Raw genomic sequence first — 24,350 nt, forward strand, 5'->3', positions numbered from 1 at the left:
GTCGACAACTAGAATCATAATTTTGGCAGATGCTCTCTAATATTTAACCAGCTTATATCTAAGGCTTTTATAGCAGGTTGACTCATGTAGGTACCACAAGGCACAACATTTATCCTGGAGTTATCAGTGAGTTAACAAGGTTTAAAAATGTGGGACTCTGATATTTTTGATGCCTTTGTGGCTGACATCGAACATTTTCCAGGCTAAAATTCCAGGCTATTTTCAGTAATGAACTTGGAGACCTTAATCATGTAATTATTTATGCATTAGAATGGAACCAGAAACCTTTTATTATGATTATTTTGTTGTTATTATTATTAGTTTTAACATTTACTGAATGCTCACTATGCACCTAGTCACTGGGCTAAATATTTTCGGTGACTTCCCCTATTTAATCCTCACAAACGACTGAAGGCAGTGGATATTATTTGATTACACTACACACTGTGGATGCTCAGAATACGTTTGCGGACATTGAATAGATTCCCATGTATCGGAGGATCTCAGAGAGTTCCCACAGTTAGTGAGCGTAGAGGTTATGCTCAAACTCAGGTCTGACTCCAAGAGCCCTTGTGCTTAATCTCTTAGTCTACAAGCCCGAGCTCTCGTAGCCTTGCTCCTTATAGACTGTTTTTAAGGAAATTAGGTTGATTGTTAGAGCAAACACCTCTGCCCTTAATCAGCAGCACAGAGTAGCTCTGCTGTGTGTTTTAGCTGAAATGTGTAATTTCAAACTCTCTTTGGTCTAAATCTTAACAAAAGCTTGATTTTAAGAAGAATGTTCATAAAGAATTATCCAAAGAGATGTCCATGCTATAAATGGTTTAAATTTAATTCCTGGATTAGGCCCAACCATAAGTTAGCTACAAACACTTGGCCTGCCTGTCTTGGCTCTTCTTAGTCTTGCTTCTCTTGATCTGCACCTTGGCCTTTTGCCTTAAACCTGCACTGAGGAACAGAGTGGAAAAGAGCCACATGGTTCTGGACGGTATGTCTCTTGCAGGAAACTCTTAAGGAGTTTTCTCCGTCTGCCACATAGTGTCTCCTTTAAGAGGACCTATGAGAAAAGCTTTTTCTCAGGACCAAAAAGCTGCTTTGTTGTTAACATTTTAAGCAGTGGGACTCCTCTGAGTGGCTGGGTTTTTCCCTCTTTACGTTGGCCTCTAGGAAGCTCAGGACCCTATTTATGGCTTGCCTCCAACAGCCTTACAGGATTTTATAACATGCAACCTAATCTTATTCTCTTGTTTTCAGTTTATTTACCCACATCTAATTTTCTCTTGTTCTGAATTTGTTCTGTCTGACTTTCTCCTTTGAGTAAGGTATATTTCAGTAAGCTGCTTTAAATCTTTTTGAAACAGTAAGATAGAGCATAAATTTTAAAATATTTCTGTATTCAGCTTCTAGCCCTTAACAGCACATCCTCTGTCCCCCACTGATGGTAGTCTAGTTTATAGAATAGTTTTAACCCTTGTCTCCTCCCTACCCTACTTATTGATTAGTGTGATTTTATGACCTATTTTCCTAGGATCAAAAACAGCTGGAGAGAATTAGCATCACCTGACCAGCCATTTGGTGACCATCTTGAGCACTGAGCCCTGTGTTAATAGTCTGGATAGTTGGTGTCCAAAAGTCTTCCAAATCAACTAGCTAAACACACCATAATAAATATACCAAACAAGTCCTCCAAATTTTCCCAGGCAAAATCGACCCTGGAAGCAGCCACTTCAATGATATTCGGGCACCAGCATGCTCTCCAGTTTCAAAATTAGACTTCCCTCCTTGGGCCTGGGTTGCTCCTGCTCCTTTTGGTGGCCACACATGTCTCCCCTTCCTGTGCTGCTGCACGTCCTCCTCAGGGTGACCCTCGCTGCTGCTGTGGCCCCTCAGCTCATCTCACAATCTCTGGCTCCTGCACCTTCTGCTGGCACCCTGGGGTCTTTGTTCTGTAACTCTAGTGATCTTCAGCTGGTGGGACATGGTACCCTTCAACTGGTGTACTGTGAACATACTTTCCTTTTTTTTTTTTTTTTGAAAAAGAGTGCATTTATTCATCTAGAATAATGGGGCAAGTGCTTAGCAGTTAATGAATCTATCTTGAATCCCCAGGAATAACTAACCTCATATAAGAAAAAATACTTTCAAATTTTGATCAATATACAATAGTTTATATTTTGTATAACCAGAGATACAAACTGTTAGCATATTGTTTATTGGTTAATTCTTCACAGCAAATCGAGTTTTCTGTCTTGATTGTGGTCTCTTGTATACTCTGGAGGTAAAATTCTCACGTGTGTCTCAAACACACAATCTTTCTTGATGTCTGCTTGATAATACCTGTTGCGTCTCACATCTTATCTGTGCCAAAGTGACCTCTGCCCTATACCAGGTCCTGTCGCATGCCCACCTCAGCTTTCAGTAAGACCAGGCTCAGCAGTATATATTATCAGTTGCAGCAAAGAAAAAGTTTAAGCTTCATCAAAAATATATAATGTTATATACCTTTGTATGCTGCTCCTATGAATAGAAAATATTTTCAGTTTTCTGAAAGGTGCTTTTGTACGTATGTGTTTACTTCTGAATTTAGGCAGGTCTGCCATCAAAATTGTAGTATTGAACAGCCGTGAACACACACCCAACAATTTGAAAACCACTCTTTTACTTCTTTTAGTGATGTTACCTTGAAAAGGAATTTTGTCTTTTTGCCAGCCTTTCACCGTGTGGGCTCTGAACATTCAGAGCTCTTTGTCAGGCCCTCAGAATAAATTCTAGTGGTTTAAACTTATTCGTTGCCCCTTGGCTGGCAACTTGTGAGAAATTTCTCTGCGGCTGTGGGACCCAGAGCATCTGAGGCTGCATTTGGTCTCTCTCAGCGCCCCTGAGCTGAGACCCTTGTCTTCAGCTTTCTCCTGTCTCTGGTCGAGTCCCTGCTTCCTAGGGGTACACATCCCTTCAGTGGGCTGGAGCAGATTCACACTCTTTGTAAGAGAGGAGAGTATCTGTAGGTTGTAGAATTTGCTCCCTTTTTCCCCTTCGCTGGGTGAATTTAGGAAAAGGCATGCCCCAAATCCAGTGTAGCCACCATGACTGACCTACCAAAAAGGGCTCCCAGTTTCATGCCACAACTAATATTCTTATTTTTATATTGAACTGTTTTACCCACTTAATTAAAGTAGTTGCTTTGGGCTCCATTATGTGTAAGAGAAGGACTGTGTGCTTTTTGACTTCAGCTTTTTAAATGGCAGTTATCACTGTGTTACAGTCTTAAAATACAGTCTCAAGCTGTGTTTGCTTAATAGATGTGAAGACTTTTTAATTGCTTTGGGAGTACATTTCAGCCACTCTAAATTCTCTTTTTGATCCCTGAGATGATAGTCCCACAGTTTCCCTTCCAAATTCGCCTTCTGGCTCTTTGCTGGGCCTCCTCTTGCCAAGGTCACCCGAGACCTCCCTGCTACCAAATCCAGTTGATGCTTCTAGTCTTTATCCCGCAGGCCCACCTGCGCCTGCGCCCTGTTCAAACTTCCTCCTCCCTTGGCGTCAACACCTCTGCCTTCTCCTATTTTTCCTCCCGCCTCCCGACTTCACCTTCCCAGCTTCTTGTGGGAATCTCTTCTTTTCTGCCTGCCCTTACATTTGGCTGCTCCTCAGGATTCTGCCTCAGACACTCTTCTCACTGGACATGCTCTCCCTCATGATCTTGCCTACCCCCATGACTTCGGGTACTGTCTTTAGACTCACAGATCCTTATATTCTTCTCAGGTCTCTATTCATGGCATATAGATGCCCACTGGGCATCGCCATGGGCAGTTGAACCTTAAAATACCCACTCCTGAACTCACCACCCAAATCATGGCATGAGTGGCTCTACCTCCCTTTCAGTTGCTGATTTCACAAACCAGGAAATCACCCATAGCCCACATCCGCTCTCTTACCAAATCCTGTTGGTTGTATGTTCTTACCTGATTTCCCTATGAGAAAGTCATCTTTCACTTTTCAGATCCCTGCAGTTCTTTGCATTTCTCTGTGGCACCTGTCATGTTTTACACTGTAATTATTTGTGCAGATTTCTTACCTTTTCTAATGGGCAGGACTCATTGTTCTTTTTTGCTATATCCCCAGTTGTACATAGCTTGCTGCCATTGTTCTTTTTTGCTATATCCCCAGTTGTACATAGCTGTGTTAGCTAAAAGATCAGTTTTGCTAAATACCTGGTGTCTGATCAATTCCATTTTTCTTTTCTTAAATATTTTGTTACTTCCCAGTCTTTGGGTGTGTATGTGTGTGTTGATATACTTTTAAACATACTTTTCTGATTATAAAAGGAATATATGCTGATTATAGAAAATTTGAAATATACTGAAAAAGCACAGGAAAATTAAATTTATCTGTAATCCTATTACCTACAGATAATCACTATTAAGATTTAGTGTATGTCCCTTTAGTAATTAAATTTATATACAAAATGAGGCTATATATTTTATTGTGCTTCTTTACTTAAAAACAAAGTATTCTCTTTTTGAAGACATAGATGCTCTTCCACAGACAATTTTGTCTTCTTCCATCTAAATCTCTTATTTCTTCTTAATGTCTGATTGCATTGACTACACATTGGCTGTAACTAGAATAATAGTAAATATCATGGTTGCAGGCATCCTTGCCCTGCAGTTCCAGGTAAGTTTTTTTATGCAGTACGTGAGGGTTATCTTTTCTCAGTCATTCTGTGTCTGAAAATGTCTCGAGCTATGCCTTTCCTAAGAACAGCTTGGCTGGTTTTTTAAATTTCTGAGTCATCATCTTTCTCTCTTAAAACCTCACAAATTTTGATCTATTGTTATTGTATTATTTTTCTAGGCCTGCCATAACAAATTACCATAAATGGAATGGCTTAAAACAACAGAAATTTATTCTCTTGTACTTCCGGAGGCTGGAAGTCTGAAATCAAGATGTCAGCAGGGCCACACTCCCTCTCTGAAGGTTCTGGGGAAAAATCCTTTTTTGCCTCTTCCAGCTTCGGAGGTTGCCAACAATCCCTGACACCGTTTGGCTTGTAGCTGACCACTCCAGTCACTGCTTCTGCAGCACATGGCCTCCTAATCTGCATTTATGTATCTGCACCAACCTCTCTTTTCTCCTATAACGACACCAGCCATTGGACGTAGGTCCCACCCTAATCCAGTGACCTCATCTTAACTTACTTAATTACATCTGCAGAGACCCTCTTTGCAAATAAGGGCACATTTTGAAGTTCCAGGTGGATATAAATTTCAGGGTCAGCGGGAACACCGTTCAACCCAGTATAGTTATCTTCTGCCCTTTAGTGTTCATAAAGAAGCCTGAGACGGTTCAGTTTATTTTTTTTCTTGTTAACATTTCCTGCCTGAAGCTTTCTCAAATCTTCTTTATTCTTTTATTTTTAAAATGTTTCCCATAGTTTGTCTGCATTTTCTCTTCTTACCAGTTTAGCCTAAAACATTGCATCTTTGTGGTACTTAGACCCAGGTCTTATGTTACAGATGAATATTTTCTTCAGCTTTATCTTTGATTAGTGCTCATTTTCCCCCTTGAAGCAGTAAGGAAGATCTTTTTCTCTGTCCTCTGTAACTGTCTTTTCTTTCTCATTATTTTCATTTTATTTTGTTCCTTTTCATTCTAGGAAACCATCTCAAATGATAAACATTACTGTGTCTGTTTTCTACAGTAAACATTTTGCTTTCTTCCTCCAATCAGGATTTAAATTCTATATTTTCATTTTTGGTCCTCTTTTTTTTTTTTAAATCTTGCCCACTTCCACAAGCTGTATACACTTGTTGCAAAAATTGTGTTTTCTGTCTCACTGAGGACTACAACTGCTTTTCTAAAATTTTTTTTGGTTTCATAGTGAAAAAAAATGATGTGCTTCCTTTTTTAGTTTTCAGGATAATATGTAGCATTTTTTTCATAACTCCTTTTTTTTTTTGAAGTATAGTTGATTTACAATGTTGCGTTGTTTTTTGTTTGTTTTTTTTCTTACAAAATCTTCAAATGAAAACAAAGAGCTATTCAAACCTTGTATTTTCAACAGACAATGTACAACTGGCCTTCAGCTCTCATTGTCCTTTTGGGTACTGCAGCTGCTCTGAACTAAACATCTGGATCAATATCCAAATATCCATGGTCTAGTTGGTGTTTATCTTGTAAAGCTCACGGGAATGAGATAGGATGTTCTGTGCTTGACTTTCTGCTGCTCTGAACCAGTGGCTCTAGAATTTATACATACAGCCGGGACTTAGGGGGCTACAGGTAGCAGTCTGGTTGGAAGAGGATTATTAAAGTAATGTTTGCTTAGCTCTTTACAAAAGCGTGAGAAAATACCACCTGTGTAGATTAAAGAATGCGATGGAGATTATGAAGGTTAAATCTCTCCCCATCCCCAGCGACACTTTGGTGCGGCCAACTGCTTGGCGTATTGGCAAAACTGTGTTCCCTAGGCTGCTCTGCTACCAGGACCCTTCCTGTCTCTCTCCCTACCTGTGGCACTTTTTGCTTTGTATTTTCTAAGATGGACTTTGTCTCCCTCCCTCCCCACATCTTGCCCAATGTTTTCTTGGTGCTGGAATGGCTGCGGCTACCTCAAAATGCAGTATTTCATGAAGTAAAAGGATGACTCCCAGTATTTTATTGTCACTCTTCATATGGACCCAGTGTTTCTTAGCCAAGAGGAGATGATGGAAAGAAGAGTAAATTGCCCTCCAGCTTTCTGTGAACAAATTTACTGGTTCAGGCAACAAAGTCAGTAACCAAATATGTTTCCCGGTTCTTCTCCACTGGCCATATAGTGAGTAGAAAGTGTCCTGATATTTTGGCCATAGGATGGACAATCAGTCTTCAGGCTCATGAAGTGTCATCTTTTGTGCTGAATCTTTACAAATATTTTACTGGGAATCTGAGTATCAGGGACTGTGGGTCAGATATTATTTTAGTGGGAAATCAAGATGGATATATTTTGAGATGGAGGGTTAGATGACTACTCATCCTGACTTGCCTCAGATTGCTGAATAGAATAGATGGAAAGGCCACTGCTTAGAAGAAAATGTGTTTCTGAAGTGGTAATTTGGTGACTGACAAGCCAGAGGCAAGATGGGAGATGTGATGGGAAGTGAAAAAGGCATGGATAAAAGAAATGGGGAGTGGCAGTGACAACCCAGCCGTGGTCAAGGAGCAGGAGCTTGACATAGGCTTAGTCGTATGGAAACTTGTTTCTTTGAACACAGAAGAGGAAGAGTGAGAGTTTACTTGGTGGGAGTGGTTGAGAGCTGGGACTTGACTTGATGGGCTTGAGGAGCAGTCAGCAGTACGAAGGTCTGTGTGCTGGTAAGTACAGGGTTGATCCCCAGCTAGAATATGTACTGAAAGAGCCAGAGTGGGTTATAAGTTAGGTGCTGTGATGACAAAGCTGTACCAGTCTGGGTGAGAGCATGTTTGGGGTCTTAGAAGTCGATGGCAAAGCCGTGAAGTCAAGTGAGGTCATTAGATTTGAGAAAACAAAAGGCCGTGAGCTCAAGACATGAGATGAATCATCATGATGGACATTGAGTTTCTGAGGATGGTAGCCAGAGATGAGGATGATAAGAAAAGTCTGAGCCCTGATCCAAGGCTTTGGTGGTTCTTCAGTCAACATTTATCTTCCCAGCTAGAGAATCTTCTAACCAATCTGCGTGTTCTGACATGCACCCTGTGCTCTGCACTCCAGCTGCCCAGCCTCCCAAATCTTTTCCCCGCCCTTTGGCACAGGCAGACTAGGACTGGGGTGAAAAAGTGGGAAGAAGAGAACCTCTCCTCTGGTCCCTACTCCCCACACTCTCGCCTCTCTCTGCAGGCAGCAGAAGTGAACGAGGGCCCAGGAGCAGCACACACCAGTCTGTGAAGGCTCATTCAGCCCATGTTTAGCCCTTATCCCCCAGCCTTTTCTTGATGGAAACATTTTAACTTCCTTTCTTCCCTTCTGAGCAGTACTTTCTAAATCAGGGGTGTATGTGTTTGTCTTCATATCTGTGATTTGCATATGCAAATGGTCTGCTTGACCAGTATTTGTAGTTTAAAAAAATCTGCTTATGCTAGGAGTCATTTCTCAAAGGTCCTATACAGCTACCAGAAGAAATTGCATTATAGCAATGAAACCTTCGGCTCCCCCAGGCAGAGTTGTCTCTCCAGCCTGTGCCTTCCCCCAGTGCCCTATCCTTGCTTCTGTGCTGTGGCATTTAACTAGGTTGTGTGGTGATTTATCTGTTTATATGTGTGTGCGTCTTTCTCTCCCACTGGGCTCTGTGCTCCTCCAGGGCAGGATCATGTTGCATTTTTCTTTATAAATCCAGCACTTAGTACCAGCCCTGAGAAACAGGTTCTCAATAATGTTGGCAAGATAGACCAATGTTTAAACAGAGCTTCGAAGAGTTTAAGTGCAGCATTAAAATAGTCTAATCATACTAACAATAATCAGGGCATTTTATTTTAATCGTTACGATACTGTTATAATATGCATTGTTATAACATGCTTGAGCACTTCCTATGTCCAGGCACTATTCTAGGCTCATTCTGTGTTTTATATTACTGAATTCTCTCCTCGAGCCCTAAAGTCGCCACAATCATTGCCCTAATTTTAGGGATAACAAATACAAAATTTAGAAAGGAAAAATTAAGTGATTTGCCTAAGGTCACACAGCTAGTAAATGTGGAACTGAGATTTGAACTTGGTCAGCTGGGTCCCAAAACCCACCCTTGTAACCACTCATTTTAAAGAAAGGAGATGGGGCAGGGGGTGGAAATCTGAAATATTATTTTTAAAGATATAATTTACATAAATGCTTAAAGATTTTTTCCTAGGTTAAAATACTGTTTCTATGATTCAGATATGCCTGAATCCCAAGTACACAGTGTGTGATAAACAGAGATTGCAGGGAATCCTAGCACTGCTTTAGGTGTGGAAACAGACACCAGCCCGAAGAAACAAAGCAATTAAGTAGAGAGGAAAAGAACTTTTTGGTTTTTGAAAATGTATGTATTAATTTAGGAAATTTTCTCATCTAATTGCCTCTAATATTAAACTAATAATACTTTTATTTATAGTAGTTAATGAATAACACTTCATTCTTCCTATTTTAATTTTTTCTTTTGCATTAAATTGTTAAATCATACAAATGGATATTATTGCTTGGATAGTACTTTTCTGGAAATAAAACAGCTAATACATTGACTACTGTTTCATGTTAAAAGAGTCAGTTACAGTTTGGCTGAGATTGGACCAAGCCTCTACTCTGGATATTAAATTATGTGAATTTCCACCATTTTTAGTGTATTTAGCTAACTGAAGGAGTTTCAGCCTGAGAAACTGAATTAATCTTGGTCACCCAGAGTTGCATCAAAGTCCAGCATATCACAGTCCTGTCCAGAACTTTCTGTGACTAATGAAATTTGTCATTTTCACTACCCAGTGTAGCAGCTATTGAACACTTGAAATGTAGGCAGAGCAACAGAGGAACTGAATGTTTCTTATTTTATCTTAATTAATTTATAATTGGATTTAAATGGGGCTAGTGGCTACAGTATTGGGCAGTGCAGGAACTCTAAAGGAATCCCTCATAGTGCCTGGCAGATCGTAACCAAGTGAAGGTTTGATTTTGTTTTTCCCTTTTCTCTCTTGGGCACTGTCTTCCTCAACACTGATCCTTTGGTGTTTGACCATATTAAGAGAAGTCAGGCAAAATGAAGTAAAATAGCATAACAATCTTGTCCTTTTCCGTTAGCATTACCGATGTTAAATATGTGTTAATATCCTTTCCCTGACCTTCTGTACCCAAACAAATGCAAAAGAATTCTGTTATTTGTGTCTTCTGTAGGGAAACTCTCTCCTGCTTTCTTTGAGTGAAGGTGTAGGTGGCAGGTGAGGATGGGCCCTTCACCTCCTCCAAAGGCCCTCGGAGCCTAGGCTGCCTCTGTGGGGCGCTGTTCTGACAACCTCTCCAGTTCTACAAACAGTTATTGGTATATGCAGGTTTCTTTCTCTTTGTAAAATAATCTTCATTGTGTATATTTTCCTAGAAAATTTCCACTTTACTGAAGTTATTGGTAATATTCGCATAGTTTCATATGGTATTCTCTCACACTTTTTAAAATCTCTTTTCTTCTCAGCAATTATATTTTCTTTATTATCACTCCATATATTTGTGTTTTTTCTTTGCTTTTTATTTATTTACTTTTTTATCGAAGTATAGTTGATTTACAATATGTGTTAGTTTCAGGTGTACAGCAAATTGATTCAGTTATATATATGTATATACATATATATATTCTTTTTCAGATTCTTTTCCATTATAGATATTCAAGGTGGGCAGGGTATAACTCAGTAGAAGAGCTTATGCCTAGCATGCCTGAGGTCCTGGGTTCAATCCCCAGTACTTCTACCAAAATAAATAAATAAACCTAATTACCTCCTCTCAAAACAAAAAATATAGATATTCAAGATATTGAATATATTCCTTGTGCTATACAGTAAGTCCTTGTTGTTTACCTATTTACATATGGTAGTATGTATCTATTAATCCCAAACTCCTAATTTATAAAAATATGGAACAATTCATATTTGCATGTCATCTTGCACAGGAGCCATGCTAATCTTCTCTATTTCAATCCCATTTTAATCTATGTGCTGCCGAAGCAAGCATTCTTTGATTTTTAGAATCAGGCTTGTTAGCCATCTCTTGGATGTGCTCATTGATTCTGCTGTCTTCCTAAATCTATAATTTCTGCCCTGATCTTTTATTGATTCCTTCCCCCTGCTTTCCTTGGATTTATTTCATTTTTCTTTTTATATCTTCTAGAAATTAATGCTTAGTTCATTGTTGTTATTCATTCTTGTTTAATAATGAAATCATTTAAGAATATGAATTTTCTTGTAAATGTAGCATCAATTGCATTATCTCCTTTGATAGGTACTGTTCTCACTGTTGAGGTCTGAACAGTGTCCAATTTTAGTTTTTCTACTTGAACCAAGAGTTTTTTCAGATAATTTTAAATTCCCAATTTTTAGTCCTTTGATTACTAATTTCTCATTCAGTTGGATGATGCTAAAAAATTATCTATACAGTTTCTAGGGAGGTGGGTATGTCTCAGTGGTAGAGCATGTGCTTAGCATGCATGAGGTCCCAGGTTCAATCCCCCATACCTCCATTAAAAAATAAAAACTAATAATAAATAAAATATTATGTATACAGTTTCTATTTTATAGAATTTATTCATGCTTACTTTCTATCCAATATTTGATCAATTTTTAAAACTTTAATAGATGTTCTTAAAAGGTGTGTATTCTCTATTTGTACTTTGATAAATTTAGTTAATGTCTATTAAAGCATGCTTACTAATTTTATTATTTGAATTTTTTTTAATTCCTTACTAGTTTTAGCCTTGGCCTATCAAAGAGAAATATTCTAAAATATCCCATTATAATTATAATTTTAGAAACTTCTATTTATAATAGTTTTGCTTTATAATCAGTGTCTATAATTATTGTGTTTTGGGAGCAGTAGATCTATTTATTCATGTACCATAACTTTTTAAATTTGATATTTTTCTCCTAAGTTCTACCTTTTGGTTTTATTATTTCCTAACCATTTTTCCCCAACTTACCATGAATATTTTTTCCTTTGCCTTTCTTTTTCATGATTGTCTTATTGTATTGTTTTATTTTATTATCTCTTGCTTGCAGCTAGTTGGATTTCATTTATGTTTCCAATCCTGGAGTCTTTTTTCCTTTGATAGGGGAGTATAACCCATTGCTATTTATTGCAATGTCTGTACTCTTCTCTCCATTGACCTCTAGGAGGAGTTCCAGGCTCCCTGTTACCCACTTCTTCATTCTACCCCTCTCCTTCACTCCATCTTTCAGGAGTACAGATCTGGATTGAAAGATTAAAACATCTTACTGGTCACTGAACTCCTGGGTAGGTAGAGCGGCACTTGCAAAGGTTGGAGCACATGTGGGAATGTCCTTTTTGGACATTTCTCCTAGAAGAGTAACAAAGGGCCAGATATACCCCTATATGAGGAGACTGACGGACTCCCTTTCTCTCTGCTGGCTTTGGAGTGATGAGATCTCAGACTGACTTGCTCTCTATGTTTCTAAACCTTTCAGGCCAGTCTTCAGTAAAAAAGGCATTCTCTAGTTGTGGTCTAGCTCATTCTCTAGTTGTGGTCTAGACCTCACCAGAGGTTGGTTGGTCTAGGGAATAATTTGGTTATTCTTGGGTTCCCTGCCCAAAGACCATCTTAATAACACCTCAGTCTATGATTCCTTGCATTTTTCTCTGTGTTTTTGATAGTCAGTTTCCTCTATCTATCTCAAACTGATATTCTAATTTACTCTTGGAGGCATTTTCTTCTCAATATCTAATTTTCAATTCAGTGTGGTCACTGTGAAATGTGGTCTACATTTCAAAATTCAGAAACTATACTTTACATCTGAAAGCTAATCACAGATTGTTCCATTTTCATAGACCAAGTATCCTCCCAAATTATTACAATTAGCAATTGCCTAAAATTTCCTTGTGCTTTTTATAGCCAATATGTTTTCTAGAACATTTGCTCATATACCTCAGATCAGTTTCTACATTTTAAGTTATGGACTTGTCATTGGTTCAATGATTTTTTTCTTTGTTCTTCCTTGTAGGGTATATTACAGGGTATATAATTGGCCTAGAACATTGAAATGCAGTTAAGAACAACTGTATTTCTCTGTCATATCCAACCAAGCATTTTTTGTTGAGTGACTCTGCCCCGCACATTCAGGCTCGAGATGAACCCACTGTCTTCAATATGGACGTCAAGGTCTCTCTGGTCATTGAGGTTCTAGTCAGTGGAGAGGGGAAGAACACGTAGGGGAGGCACCTTCCCTCTCTAAAGGGCCGAGATCCCTGTGTGCCACCTGGGACTCTGACCCACCTTCAAGTGGGGAGAATTAAGTCAAATGGCCACCTTGAGGGAAATGTGGTCTAGCCATGTGTCCGGCTATAGTTCCATTACTGTGGAAGGTGGCAAGAAAGGATTTTGGCAGTAGCCAGAACTCTGTACCACGTAGAAGGCGTCAGGGGAGAGGGCTTCTGGGTGTGCAGTACTGGGCATCTAGATGGGTCTTTATGTTATGCCTGTGGCAAACCTCCTTCCAACAAAGGGAAGAGTTTATAGATCTTTATAGTTTTAGTTGGCCAGATCAGAGGCTTATGAGGAATAACGGAAAGAAAACTACTGATAGAAATAGCTTCTCTGTCATGTTAAATGGATTTTTTTTCTGCAGTGTTGTTTTTCTCATCCCATAATTCACTGGAGCTTTCACATCAGCTGGTGTACCAGCCTGGTCAGCACCAGCCTCCCCGGCACCCTCTGCTTTATTTAGCCAGCTGTCCAAGCCAGCTGTGAGGGTGAGGCAGGCAGGGGAGCTCTGGGACTGCCATTTCACGTCCCTGCGAGAATCACGTCCCCAGTGTGACTGGTAGATCCCCTTCCCACCTAATGTCCTAACACCCACCCTCACCTGAGACAGGCCTGGCCAGTGGGAGCTCAGCAGGGATAGTTTGACCTGGCAAGTTTGATCACATTGCCACTCGAGCTGCCTTTCCCTCACAAATGGTGATTCACGTGATTTGGTCTGTCCTTCACTTTGGTCTTTCCTTCATGATAGATGTGGTAGAATTTCTTTGAAATTTCTTGTGTGAGCAATGAACATTCTCTGGTTTCCAGAACTGGACTAGATCTCACCCCCAGTCATAGCCACAGGGATGTGGCATTCATCTATTCACAGATTTCCTGTGTAATAACTTTTTAGTGGGTATCTGTACTAAGTCAGGCAATGAGCATAGCTCTGGAGGTACGATGATGAAAAAAACATAGTCGCTGTCTTCCTGGAGCTTCTGCATGGGCGTAGAAGGAGGGCGTGGGTAATGGCAGAAAGAAAGGTAAATCACAACTGGGAGGACTGCTCTGGGGCATTTCCCCAGGCAGCGAGGCCAGGGCAGGTAGGTGGGGACTGTGGTGAAACTGAGTGATGAGAAGGAGTTCACGATGGGAGGATGGGAGAGGAGGGCCTTCTGGGCGAGGGAGTAGCGTTGTGCATGTCCTCTGGGGTAAAGGAGTGGGGCTGCTGGGCTAGATGTGGGATCGTGGGACAATCAGATTTGCAGTTGCCAAAATCCCCTGCACTTCAGTGTGAGGAGTTGTTTGGAGAGAAGCAGTGGTGGGTGGATGGACAGGCCGATCAGGAGGTGGTCATCATCCAGGTGAGAGGTGACAGTGACCTGGATGGAGATGGGGATGGTGGAGGTGGTGATGTGATGGAGTTAAACAGGTTAGATGGAGGCAGGATTCCAGGGTCTTCGTGAATTTCATGATTGTAGTCAAAAGGGAGCTAAATTCCTTTTAACCATCCAATCATTAAACATATCCTTCCTTTCTTCTTCTTGAACCTTTTAATCAAAGTAAGCAATAAGCTTCTTGTTCTAATCTCATCAGAGGAAAAGAGCAGTATAGCCTGTGCCTGGCAGTGTCACTACTTACATTGGTTATGTGAATGTCTGAGTGAATCAGTGAATGACCATCAGCTCCTTTCCCAAGTCTTGGGGCCCTGATGAGACTGGCTATAGTGAGGACTGTGTCTACCAACCTCTAACTCAGGGATGTGTGTGTCACCCTCTCTCTTTATACACCTGTGGCAGACCTTAGTAATAGATTGCAGCTCTCTTTCCTTGCCAAGTTCAGATGTGACCTCAGAATGCCTCTCCCAAAGCCCTTCAGGCAGCCTATACCAGTAACACCCGACTTGAAACTGATTTGCTATTCTCTGCATTTTAACAGTGAGTAGAGGCTCACAAGCAAAGAACTGACACTGAATCCTCTATACTCCCCTGTGAAAGTGGCAGTGACCCCAGGATACCTAAATTCATCTTGCTCTTGTACTTTAGAACTGGACTGTAAGGTTAGGAAACCATCCACAAGATCCCTCACCTCTGATACCAACTGCAGAGTTCAGGAGTCCCCAGGGTCACTCAGGTTTGATAATTTGCTAGAAGAGGACTCACAGAATTTACTGAAAGCTGTTAAGCTCACTTACCATTTATTACAGCAAAGGATACAGATTAAAATCAGCCAAGGGAACAGACACACGGGACAGAGTCTGGGAAAGATCCAAAGGCAGATCTTCCAGCTGTCCTCTCCCATGGCGTCATGGGCAGCACTAACGCCTCCTGGCAATGCTGTGTGGCAGTACACGTGGAGTATTGCCAACCAGGGAAGCTCACCTCGGTTTTGGTGTCCAGAGGTAGATATGATACCGTTTGAGCCAAAGCCCCCACCATACTCTCCCATGTGGCTCAAAGTCCCCAGGTAAACAGATACTCACACAGGACATTCCTAGGGCTTAGAGATCAACTCCCAGGAGCCAAGAGCAAAGGCCAGACCTCCCTGGGCAAATTAAATTCTTCACAGCACAGCCTCTATTGCCCATCTTCAGTTTCTCAACAGTATAATGATCTGATGACATAAAAGGTAAACATATACATAAAAATCTTCATATATGTTTTAGAAATTATTTTGCAGGATAAAGTTAGGTATAAAACTGGACCCTATCATGGACATTCCATGGAGGATGGTTAAGTAGGGTAGTGGTTAATGAGGATAGCGGGCTTCTGGAATCTGACTGCCTGTGTTCACGTCCCAGGTCTACGACATACTAGATGTGACCTTAGCTGGTTATTTTAAACGTTCTCTGCCTCAGTTGCCTCACTCGTAAATGAGGATAATAATAGTACCAACTTTGTTGTTTTTATGAGAATTAAATGAGATAATACATGTTAAGGCCTGAAGAGTACCTGGCATATAGAAGCACTCAATAAATATTAGATACTATTATTTTTATATTTATCATGGAATTTATCAATCTTTTTCATACAATTTTCCTTGGGAAAAGTTGTAGAGTTTTTTCCTGAAATTTTTCCATTTATTTTCATACCTTCATATCTCTTAAACATGAGTGAAAATATGAGATAATCTTCCATAAGAAATTGTATATCTTTTTACCGGGTAAGCCTTGAGTTAGAGTGGTGAGAAATGCCCCTCTGGGCAAGTGTGTTCTAATGAGTCTAGGATATGGAAATTGTCAGCAGATCTTTGCTGCAAATTTGGGGCAGATTTAAAAGGTTAAAATAAGACATGTCATTGCCCCATGTTGCTACTGAGAAATCTAGAAGATATAGGAGGAAGTAAGTTAAGAAGTCTTGAGTCAGTCATGTTAGGACTGATGCTCCAAGCCCTGATTTCCTTTTAACTCATCTCTTTCCAGCACCGAGCTCCTTGAACGAAGACTGTCTATTTGTTAGCATCGTATTGCCAGAGCTAAAATACAGGCTGCCCGCCTGTGAAGGGACTAATTGGCCTTTTGGAAACTGTTTAAAACTGAATGAAGCACAAGAGCTTTCTGTGATGCTAGTGGAGCCTTGAGTTTCTGCCAGTCATTAATTGTTTTTCAGGCTTTCCTATGAAGGCAGCTGAACTTGAGACTTGGCTTTTGGTTTTGCCATGTGTGAGCTGCACTTGTCTGTGTTTGACGTGCATTAAGGTTGTTTTTCAGGGAGCATCACTTCAGTGCTTTTCAGTATTGGAATATGTTCAAATTTAGATTTGATGCTCTTGTTTTCCACTCTTATGGGTTAGGTGTTCCTTACTCTTCAACTTCCTGAAGACTGTAGGGCCCTACATATGAGGACGTGGCTGATAGAGCTTCAAAGAGACCATCAACTTCTGGGCTGGGCGCTCCAGCTCTTGCTGGATTTGACTGACTTACAGGCAGATAAGGACAGATGGAAGGGGCATTGCAAACCCAGCTTCCTAACTGAGTGCTCTTTTGTCCCCTAGCTTATTTCCAGCGATGCTGATGGAGCCATCCAAAGGGCCGGAAGATTCAGAGTGGAAAATGGCTCTTCAGATGAGGTAAGGAAGCCTCCCAGGTCCTGTATCGTCACCCCGCACATGACCGTGGTGCCTGTGACAGCAGTGAGCTGCTGGGGATCCTCACTGCCACAGGAGGCTGCCTGAGGGGAGCCTGGGAACTCAACTAGAGCTCTTCAGAGCTTGCTTGAAGCAGACGGGAAGTTCAGAAAGTGCCATTATTCTTTGTATGTAAGGCACTATTAACACCCTTTGAAAGATCTGTAATAAAATTAGGCAGACGCATGAAGGTGGTCTGCCAGCGTTGAGACCGGAGACAAACTCACAGCCACACCCTTGTGAGTGGCACCAGAACCCCAGCTCTTCGCCTTTGCTGGGCTGGTCCATTTGGCGCTGCCGTATGAGCAATATCAGGGTCCCGGAGAGAGATGTGAAAAGTGACTGTGATTACAAAATGTCATCTTTATTCAGAGGAGACACCAGGAAAGGAGGCCATCCCTGTCTGCCACTCCTTGGGCCCAAGCCCTCTTTCTGGGCTCTGTTGGTCTTCCTTGCCGTAGGCCACAAGGACTCACCTCACTGGCCTTTCTTCTTTAAAACCTCCACTACCCACTCCATCCCTTGGGATCTACCCGCAAAACTGCAGAGTGCCGTCTAAGCCCCCAGTTTTTTCTACTTTGCTGCTTCTCTGAGGGGTAGCCCATCGTAGTGCTCCAGCACCCCCAGCTTTGGAATCAGGCAAATCTGGGTTCAAGTTCCAGTTCTCCCACCTCCTAGTTGTGTGACCCTAAGCAAATAAGCACCCTTTCTGAAGCCCAGATTCTTCATCTGTAAGATGGAAACTATCTTGGGATAATTGAGAAATTCAGTGAGCTAAACTTGTAAGCTCTTAGTGCTATGCCCAGCACGTAGTGAGAATTCAGTGTGATAGCTGTAATAGTAATGATGGTTGTTGTTGTTCCTGTAAGTAGGGCTGCATAGCCAGCCTTGCCCTCCTGACCACCTCCTTAATTATGTTCTTGGTCGTGGGCTGTGGACTTAACTTGAAACCAACAGCATTCAGGAAGTTGTTGCCCTTCTTTGTCTTTGCCTTAACTCAGCAAACCCCCTTACCCAGACATGGTATCCTCACCATTGTTCTGTGAGGCAAAGGGGACGGTCCCATCTTGGGCTGGACCCTTGAATATGTGCCTACATACTTCTTGTCCAGAATGATGTCAACTGATCTGCATAGAAGACGGCAATCCCAAGGAAATTTGCTTCTGAAGCTCGGAAACAGCCGTCCCCAAATGGTCCTGCTCCTGAGATGAGTCTTATCATCATAGACTCAATCAGCCAAGGGTGTCCCAGGAACTAAGTCAGGGACAGAAGCATTGAGTCCTCACTCTCCAGTCCTCAGAAGGCTGGCAGCCACCGTGCTGAGTGTCTACTTTAAGTACCAGAGACCCCAGAAGTTGCTGTTCCTCAACACATCATTCTGCTACCAAAATTTTGCAGAACTTCAGGACAGCCCCAGATGAACAAAGTGCACCGGCTTGCCCCACCCCTCAGAATCACAACTCTGGCTCCTGCCAGGACCAGTGTCTAGAGTAAATCCACACTTCCCAGGAAAGACACAGATGGAACCTTCGTGTGGTCCTCGATTGCCACACACTCTAGTTATCAAACACTCCTCACCTGGCGCTGTCACCTGGCCAGACCATATGCCAGAGGACAGGGGCAGGGACTGGAAATCACTTTTGGAGGATCATGGGCAGGGGTGGCTCTAGCGTCAGACTGCTTGGGTTCAAATCATGGCGCCACAACTCACCAGCAGTGTGGCCACTGGCGGTTCACTTAACATCTTTGGAACCATTCGGTGGAGTTACTGATTTCACAAATCCTTGTGGTCTGTTGTGTCCAAAACACAGTCCTGTCTCAGATTGCTTCTGTGGGAAATATGATATCAAGGCTCAAATACTGTTTTGAATTTTATTTCCACCAAAGCCACTGAGCACGAATACTCAATTGGAGCACTTTGGCTGGGTTTTGTATCAATGGCCTTCAGTTAAAAGCTCTGGCCAGTGCTAGCACACAGCCTGATAAAAGACCATAGAGGAACCTATAGGGGAAAAACCTGGCTTGCCCTGAGTTAGTTAAAGGAGTTAGTGCATTAGCTCCTTAAAGTTTTTCAAACCCATGAACAAATTGCAAAGCAATTTCATTATTGAGTTATTTTTCCTTTTATTATTGAATTTTAAGAGTTCTTTATACTGTATGGATACTAAATATATGATTTGCCAAAATTTTCTCCCATTCTCTTGTCTTTTCACTTTCTTGATTGTGTCCTTTGAAGCATGAAATTTTCTTAATTTGATGAGATCTAATTCATCTATTTTTCCTTTCGTTGCTTGTGCTTTTCATGTCGTATCCAAGAAACCACTGCCTAATCCAAGGCTGCCTGGTTACTTTTTACAGTTTGCTCTTCCCTTCAGATATTGTCAAATTTGTCTTATATTTTTTTAAACAGTCAGTATAATGATTTTACTATCTGTGACTGGTAATTCCAGTATGTGAGGTTTTTGTGGCTCTGTCTGTTTGATTTTTCTCCTGGCACGTGCTCATGATGTAATGTGTTTCTCTGTGTGCTTGGCTGCCTGATTACGTGCTGTTTGTTGCTCTTGAGGATGAATTTTTAGGAGCAATATAAGGCTTAGGATGAGTTGACTTTGGGTAGGGAGTATGATACTGTGACTTATAATAAGAAATATATCGTTTGGTCTTTGTACCTGTTCCTGGCACAGAGCTCCTAAAACCTTTGGAATTTTCCAAGTAATGAGAGCGATCATGGTGTCTTTTGTTATGTTAATAAGTGGCTTTTGGAAAGCCCCTAAGTTTCCTAAGGATGGGAGCTGGTCACCAGAGGAACCACCACATGATGAGAAGGTTAGACCTTACAGTCCAACCCCAACCTCCTGGGAGGGGAGAGGGGCTGGAGATTGAGTCCAGTCACCAATGGCCAATGATTTAATCAATTGTGCCTATGTAATGCGGCCTCCATAAAACCCAAAAGCTCCGTGGAAGCTCCACGCCCCTTCCGACATCCACATACCTTGCCCCATGCTTCTCTTCCATCTCTCAGTTCCTGAGTTATATCCTTTTATAATAAACCAGTAATCTAGCTAGTAAAATGTGTCTGAGTTCTGGGCTCTAACAAATTAATCAGACCCACAGAGAGGGTCATTGGAACCTTCAATCTATAGCCAGTTGGTCAGAAGCACAGGTGACAACCTGGATTTGTGCTTTGCATCTGAAGTTGCAGGTGGAGAAGCAGTCTTCTAGGACTAAGCCCTTAAATTGTGGGATACAAAACTGTCTCCAGATAGATAGTGTCAGAATTGAGTTGAGTTATAGGGCAGCCAGTTGGTGTCAGAGAATTGCTTGGTGGTGTGGGAAAAAAAACCATGTATTAGAATTGGTGTCAGAATCAGAGGGAGGGTGTGCATTTGCTTTTGCCAGACATGTTTAAACTCCCAGCTCAAGACTTTAAACCACACAGGTGATGCAGAACGGAGCTGCAAATTGACGTGAACGCTGGTCAGTGCTCCCAGCACCTCAGAGATGTTCCTCCGCTCTGCACAGGGGCAAGCTGCTTGGAGTCTTTGGGGTAGAGGTGGTCTCCTCTGGCTCTCTCTTTTCTTGAATGTGGAACCCTGTGGGGTCCCAGCTTAATGTGGGGTGGGTCTGCTGTTCCACTTACCTACTTCAGTGGATCCTGGGGATCTGATTTTTGCCCTCATGTGCCTTGAGGTCACCAAAACCCAAGATTAATTTTGCCAGGATTGATAAGTATTTTCAAACTAAAAAAGAATTTCCATGCTCTGCTTACCTCTCTGGGTTCCCACTTGCCTTTGTTTTAGCTACATTTAATTCCTTACCATCTTGTGAGCACTTCAGTGCTTTTTGGGGGGTGACTTTAATATTTTTCTATACTTTTAGTTTCTTCAGTGGGAGCGTTGGTTGAATAATTTAAAAGCTCGTCATAACCAAAAACATAAGTTATATTAGGAGTGCTTTTCATATATCAAGTCATTCATTCAACCCCCACTCAGGGTCATTTCTTGGTGCCAGACAGGCTGAGCTCTGGTGATGCAGGGATAAATAAGACTGCTTAGGTCCCTGCCCTTGTGGCAGGGAAGCAGTCAATAAATAAGTAACACAGATACATAGGATGATTGCAAGTTTTGGTTACCTCCTGTGGAGAAAACACACAGGCAGCCTGGAGAAAGGAACAGGAGGAGCCCTACTTAGATAGGGTGGCCACAAGGACCTCACAGTGAGGCCCAGGCCTCTGAGCAATGCTTCTCAGGCTGTGTTTGGTGAAGGGCCTGCTTTGTAATTTCCAATCTGTTGCAGAACTGTGGTCCTACTATGCATGACCCATATGCCACACACACCCCTCATACAACTCACCACCAAATTCAGTAATACTCAGGTAGGTCTGGATTCTGTTTAAGGAAGCTAATCCCTTAAGCAAGTACTTGAGCACCACAGCAATGTCAGGCTGCTCTGAGAGGTCCTGAAGTCTTGCTTTGCACAACTGTCTACTTCATCATAGACTGTTTACAAATCAGCTCCTATCTGTGGACCACACCTCCCTGCTATACAGTTCATCTAGGCCAGTCCCCCACCCACAGCATGAATCTCTGCAACAGTTCTGCCAACCATCAGCTCATCTGTCCCTGCTTGACTCTATCTCCAGTAATGAGAAACTTGCTACTCCTTGATAGGTTTTTCCCTCTAGACACCAGCCAATTGACACCAACCGAGTATCCTATAATTCAGTTCAGTTCTGACCATAACTACCTGGAGTTACTCCACAGGTTTCAGGACTTAGTCCCATAGACTGCCCTCACTTCCGATACCGGTGTCAGGTATCAGGTACCCAGGGTACCCACACATCCATCTGACTTGACTGCAAAGTCAGGGGTTCCCACAGTCCCCCTCCTCAGGTTCAATAATTCACTGAAATGACTCACAGAACTCAAAAGCACTGTACTTAGCATACCCATTTATTATAAAGGATACCACTGGGGAACAGCCAAATGGGAGAGATGTGTAGGGCAAGGGATGGAGGATGGGGCTTCAGAGCTTCCATGCCCTCTCTGGGTGCACCACCTTCCCAGCACCATGATGTATTCACCAGCCCAGAAGCTTCCCAAACCTCATCGTGTAGGGGTTTTGTGGAGATTTTGTCACATAGGTGTGAATAATTAAATCATTGGCCATTGATGATTAATTCAATCTCCAGCCTCTCCCCCTACCTGAAATTTGCAGGGTGGAGCTGAAAGTTCCAAGTTCTAATCAAGCTTGGTCTTTCTAGCTGCCAGCCTCATCCTGAAGCTATCTAGGGGCCACCTGGAGTGGCCTCATTGGAACAAAAGATATTCCTGTCACCCTTATTACTCAGGAAATTCCAAGAGTTTTAGGAGCTCTATGCCAGGAGCCAGAGAGCCAAAGACCAAATATATATTCCCCATTATATCACAACCCTAAAGCAGTTAATTCCATTTTTCAGCATCTCTAATTGCTAGAAAATTCTTTTTATTGAACAGAATTCAACTGTCTATATTTTCCACTCAGAGTTTCTATTTATGGTTTCTGGAGCCCATAGTGTAAGGCTGAGTCTTCTTCAACACCATAGGCCTTCAAGCATTCCAGGACATCTGCTGTTTTTCTCCTAAGACATGGACTCAGTTCCACTCATCAGCACCCTCGCGGCTGCTCCTTGGACACATGTGAGGTCGTGTCCACCTTTTAGGTGGAAGTGCTCAGAAATGAACAGGTGGTTCCAGGTGCGCCCACACAGCCACAGAGTGAAGCAGGCCACTCCCCTTCCTTGCCAGGCACACTCTTTTCATGAAGCCTGATGACTCTTTACGAACCTACTATACACAACTCCCCACGCCAGTCTTTTTCATGCGTGCTATTATTGAGCTGTGAGGCAACATCGTGGTGTAGTGGAGACAGTTTTGGAGTCAAACCAACCTGGGTTCAGACCTCAGCTCTACCACTTACCAGTTTATGACTCAAGGTCACTCAGCCTCAATCTCCTACTGGGTTAAAAGAGAGAGAATTGCTACTTTGTAGCACCTGGCCTTCTCCATCCTGTACTTGTGTAATTTGTATTTGTACCTAAGTGTAGGATTTTGCCTTGTCCACGTTGAATTTAATCTCATTATGTGTCCCATAATTGCTAATTGTCGAGAGTTTTTTCTGACATCTTGATTTTGTCACCTGTGCTATTAGCTAACCCACTGAGACTTTTTATATCACCTTCAGATGTGCTTATCCTGCCATCTGTGTGCTCATTCTGATTATTAATTAAAATGAGTGTGACCCTCGGGTAGATCACTGGAGACCTCCCTTACAGCTCACTTGTGTGTGTCAATTAGTATATGGTGAAGTGGAGGCGGGGCAATCTCACAGCTTTTTACAAATCTCTTCCTTAGCCTGGGGAGGATTTTCTTACACACTGTTGGGCGATATGTAAATGAGTACAATCTTTTGGGAAGGCAGTTAGCAATCATTAAAAATGTGTATACCATTTGGCCAGCAGTTCTACTGCTAGGATGTGCATTGTAGCATTATTTTAAAATAGAAAAACAAGGTGGGTGGGGGTATAACTCAGTGGTAACATATGTGCTTAGCATGCTGGAGGAATCTCAGTTTCCATCAGTAGAGGAATGATTATGTAAATTATGATATATTTATACAATGGAATGCTTAGCAATTGTTAGAAAGAATGAGGTAGAGGTATATGTAATACCATAGAAAAATGTTTACAATGCAGTGTTAGACATAAAAGCAAGTTCCAGAATGATTTGCATAATATTATCCCATTTTGTTGAAACTAAAAAAAGGTAAACGTGCTTGTCAATATGCAAGAAAATTTCCACAAGTACACCTAAGAATTTAATAGAAATTGTTTCTGGAATAGAAATGAGAGGTCAGGAAAGAAGTTAAAGGACCTTAACTTTCTAATTTAGGCCCTTTTATGTTTACATATTTTACACATCTATACTCAACTGAATTGTTTAATTAAAAAAAAATCTATGTAGTTGTTGAAAGAACAAGGTACATCTGTATGTACTGACAAATATTTCTAAAATATTTTCTTTAGTGAAGAAAAAGTTTCAGGGTAGTATCTATAATACTGTCCCCATTTATGAAAACAAATTATATGTGTAATGAATATGCATGTGTGTATATATGTTTGTATGTAAATATATGTATGTGCATGTGAATGTGTGATGTGTGTACATATGTCTAAAGTAAACACATTTTTGTAAATGCATAAGACGATCTGGGACTATCGAAATCAACCTGGTAACCAGGTTATTATA

General features: G+C 41.5%; 1 protein-coding gene and 1 non-coding gene across 6 annotated transcripts in view; one reads left to right on the forward strand and one right to left on the reverse strand.

The window, feature by feature from the left end:
* The window catches only part of GARNL3 (GTPase activating Rap/RanGAP domain like 3), a 138,697-nt gene that overhangs the window by 42,547 nt on the left and 71,800 nt on the right, over window positions 1-24,350 (forward strand). For all 5 annotated transcript variants that reach the window (XR_010382808.1, XM_064490533.1, XM_064490534.1 and 2 more), the window contains one exon: window positions 16,933-17,007. Coding sequence is in view for 4 of the 5 variants with exons in the window: in XM_064490533.1 (XP_064346603.1) it covers window positions 16,933-17,007 (75 nt within the window). In the remaining variant the exon portion in view is untranslated. The remainder of the gene's footprint in view (window positions 1-16,932; window positions 17,008-24,350) is intronic.
* LOC116152821 (U6 spliceosomal RNA) lies at window positions 10,597-10,700 on the reverse strand. The gene has a single exon (XR_004136526.1). It is a non-coding gene; the product is annotated as a U6 spliceosomal RNA (small nuclear RNA).

This window comes from Camelus dromedarius, chromosome 10 (genome assembly GCF_036321535.1).
Source record: "Camelus dromedarius isolate mCamDro1 chromosome 10, mCamDro1.pat, whole genome shotgun sequence".
In the NCBI taxonomy this organism is placed as follows: domain Eukaryota; kingdom Metazoa; phylum Chordata; class Mammalia; order Artiodactyla; family Camelidae; genus Camelus; species Camelus dromedarius.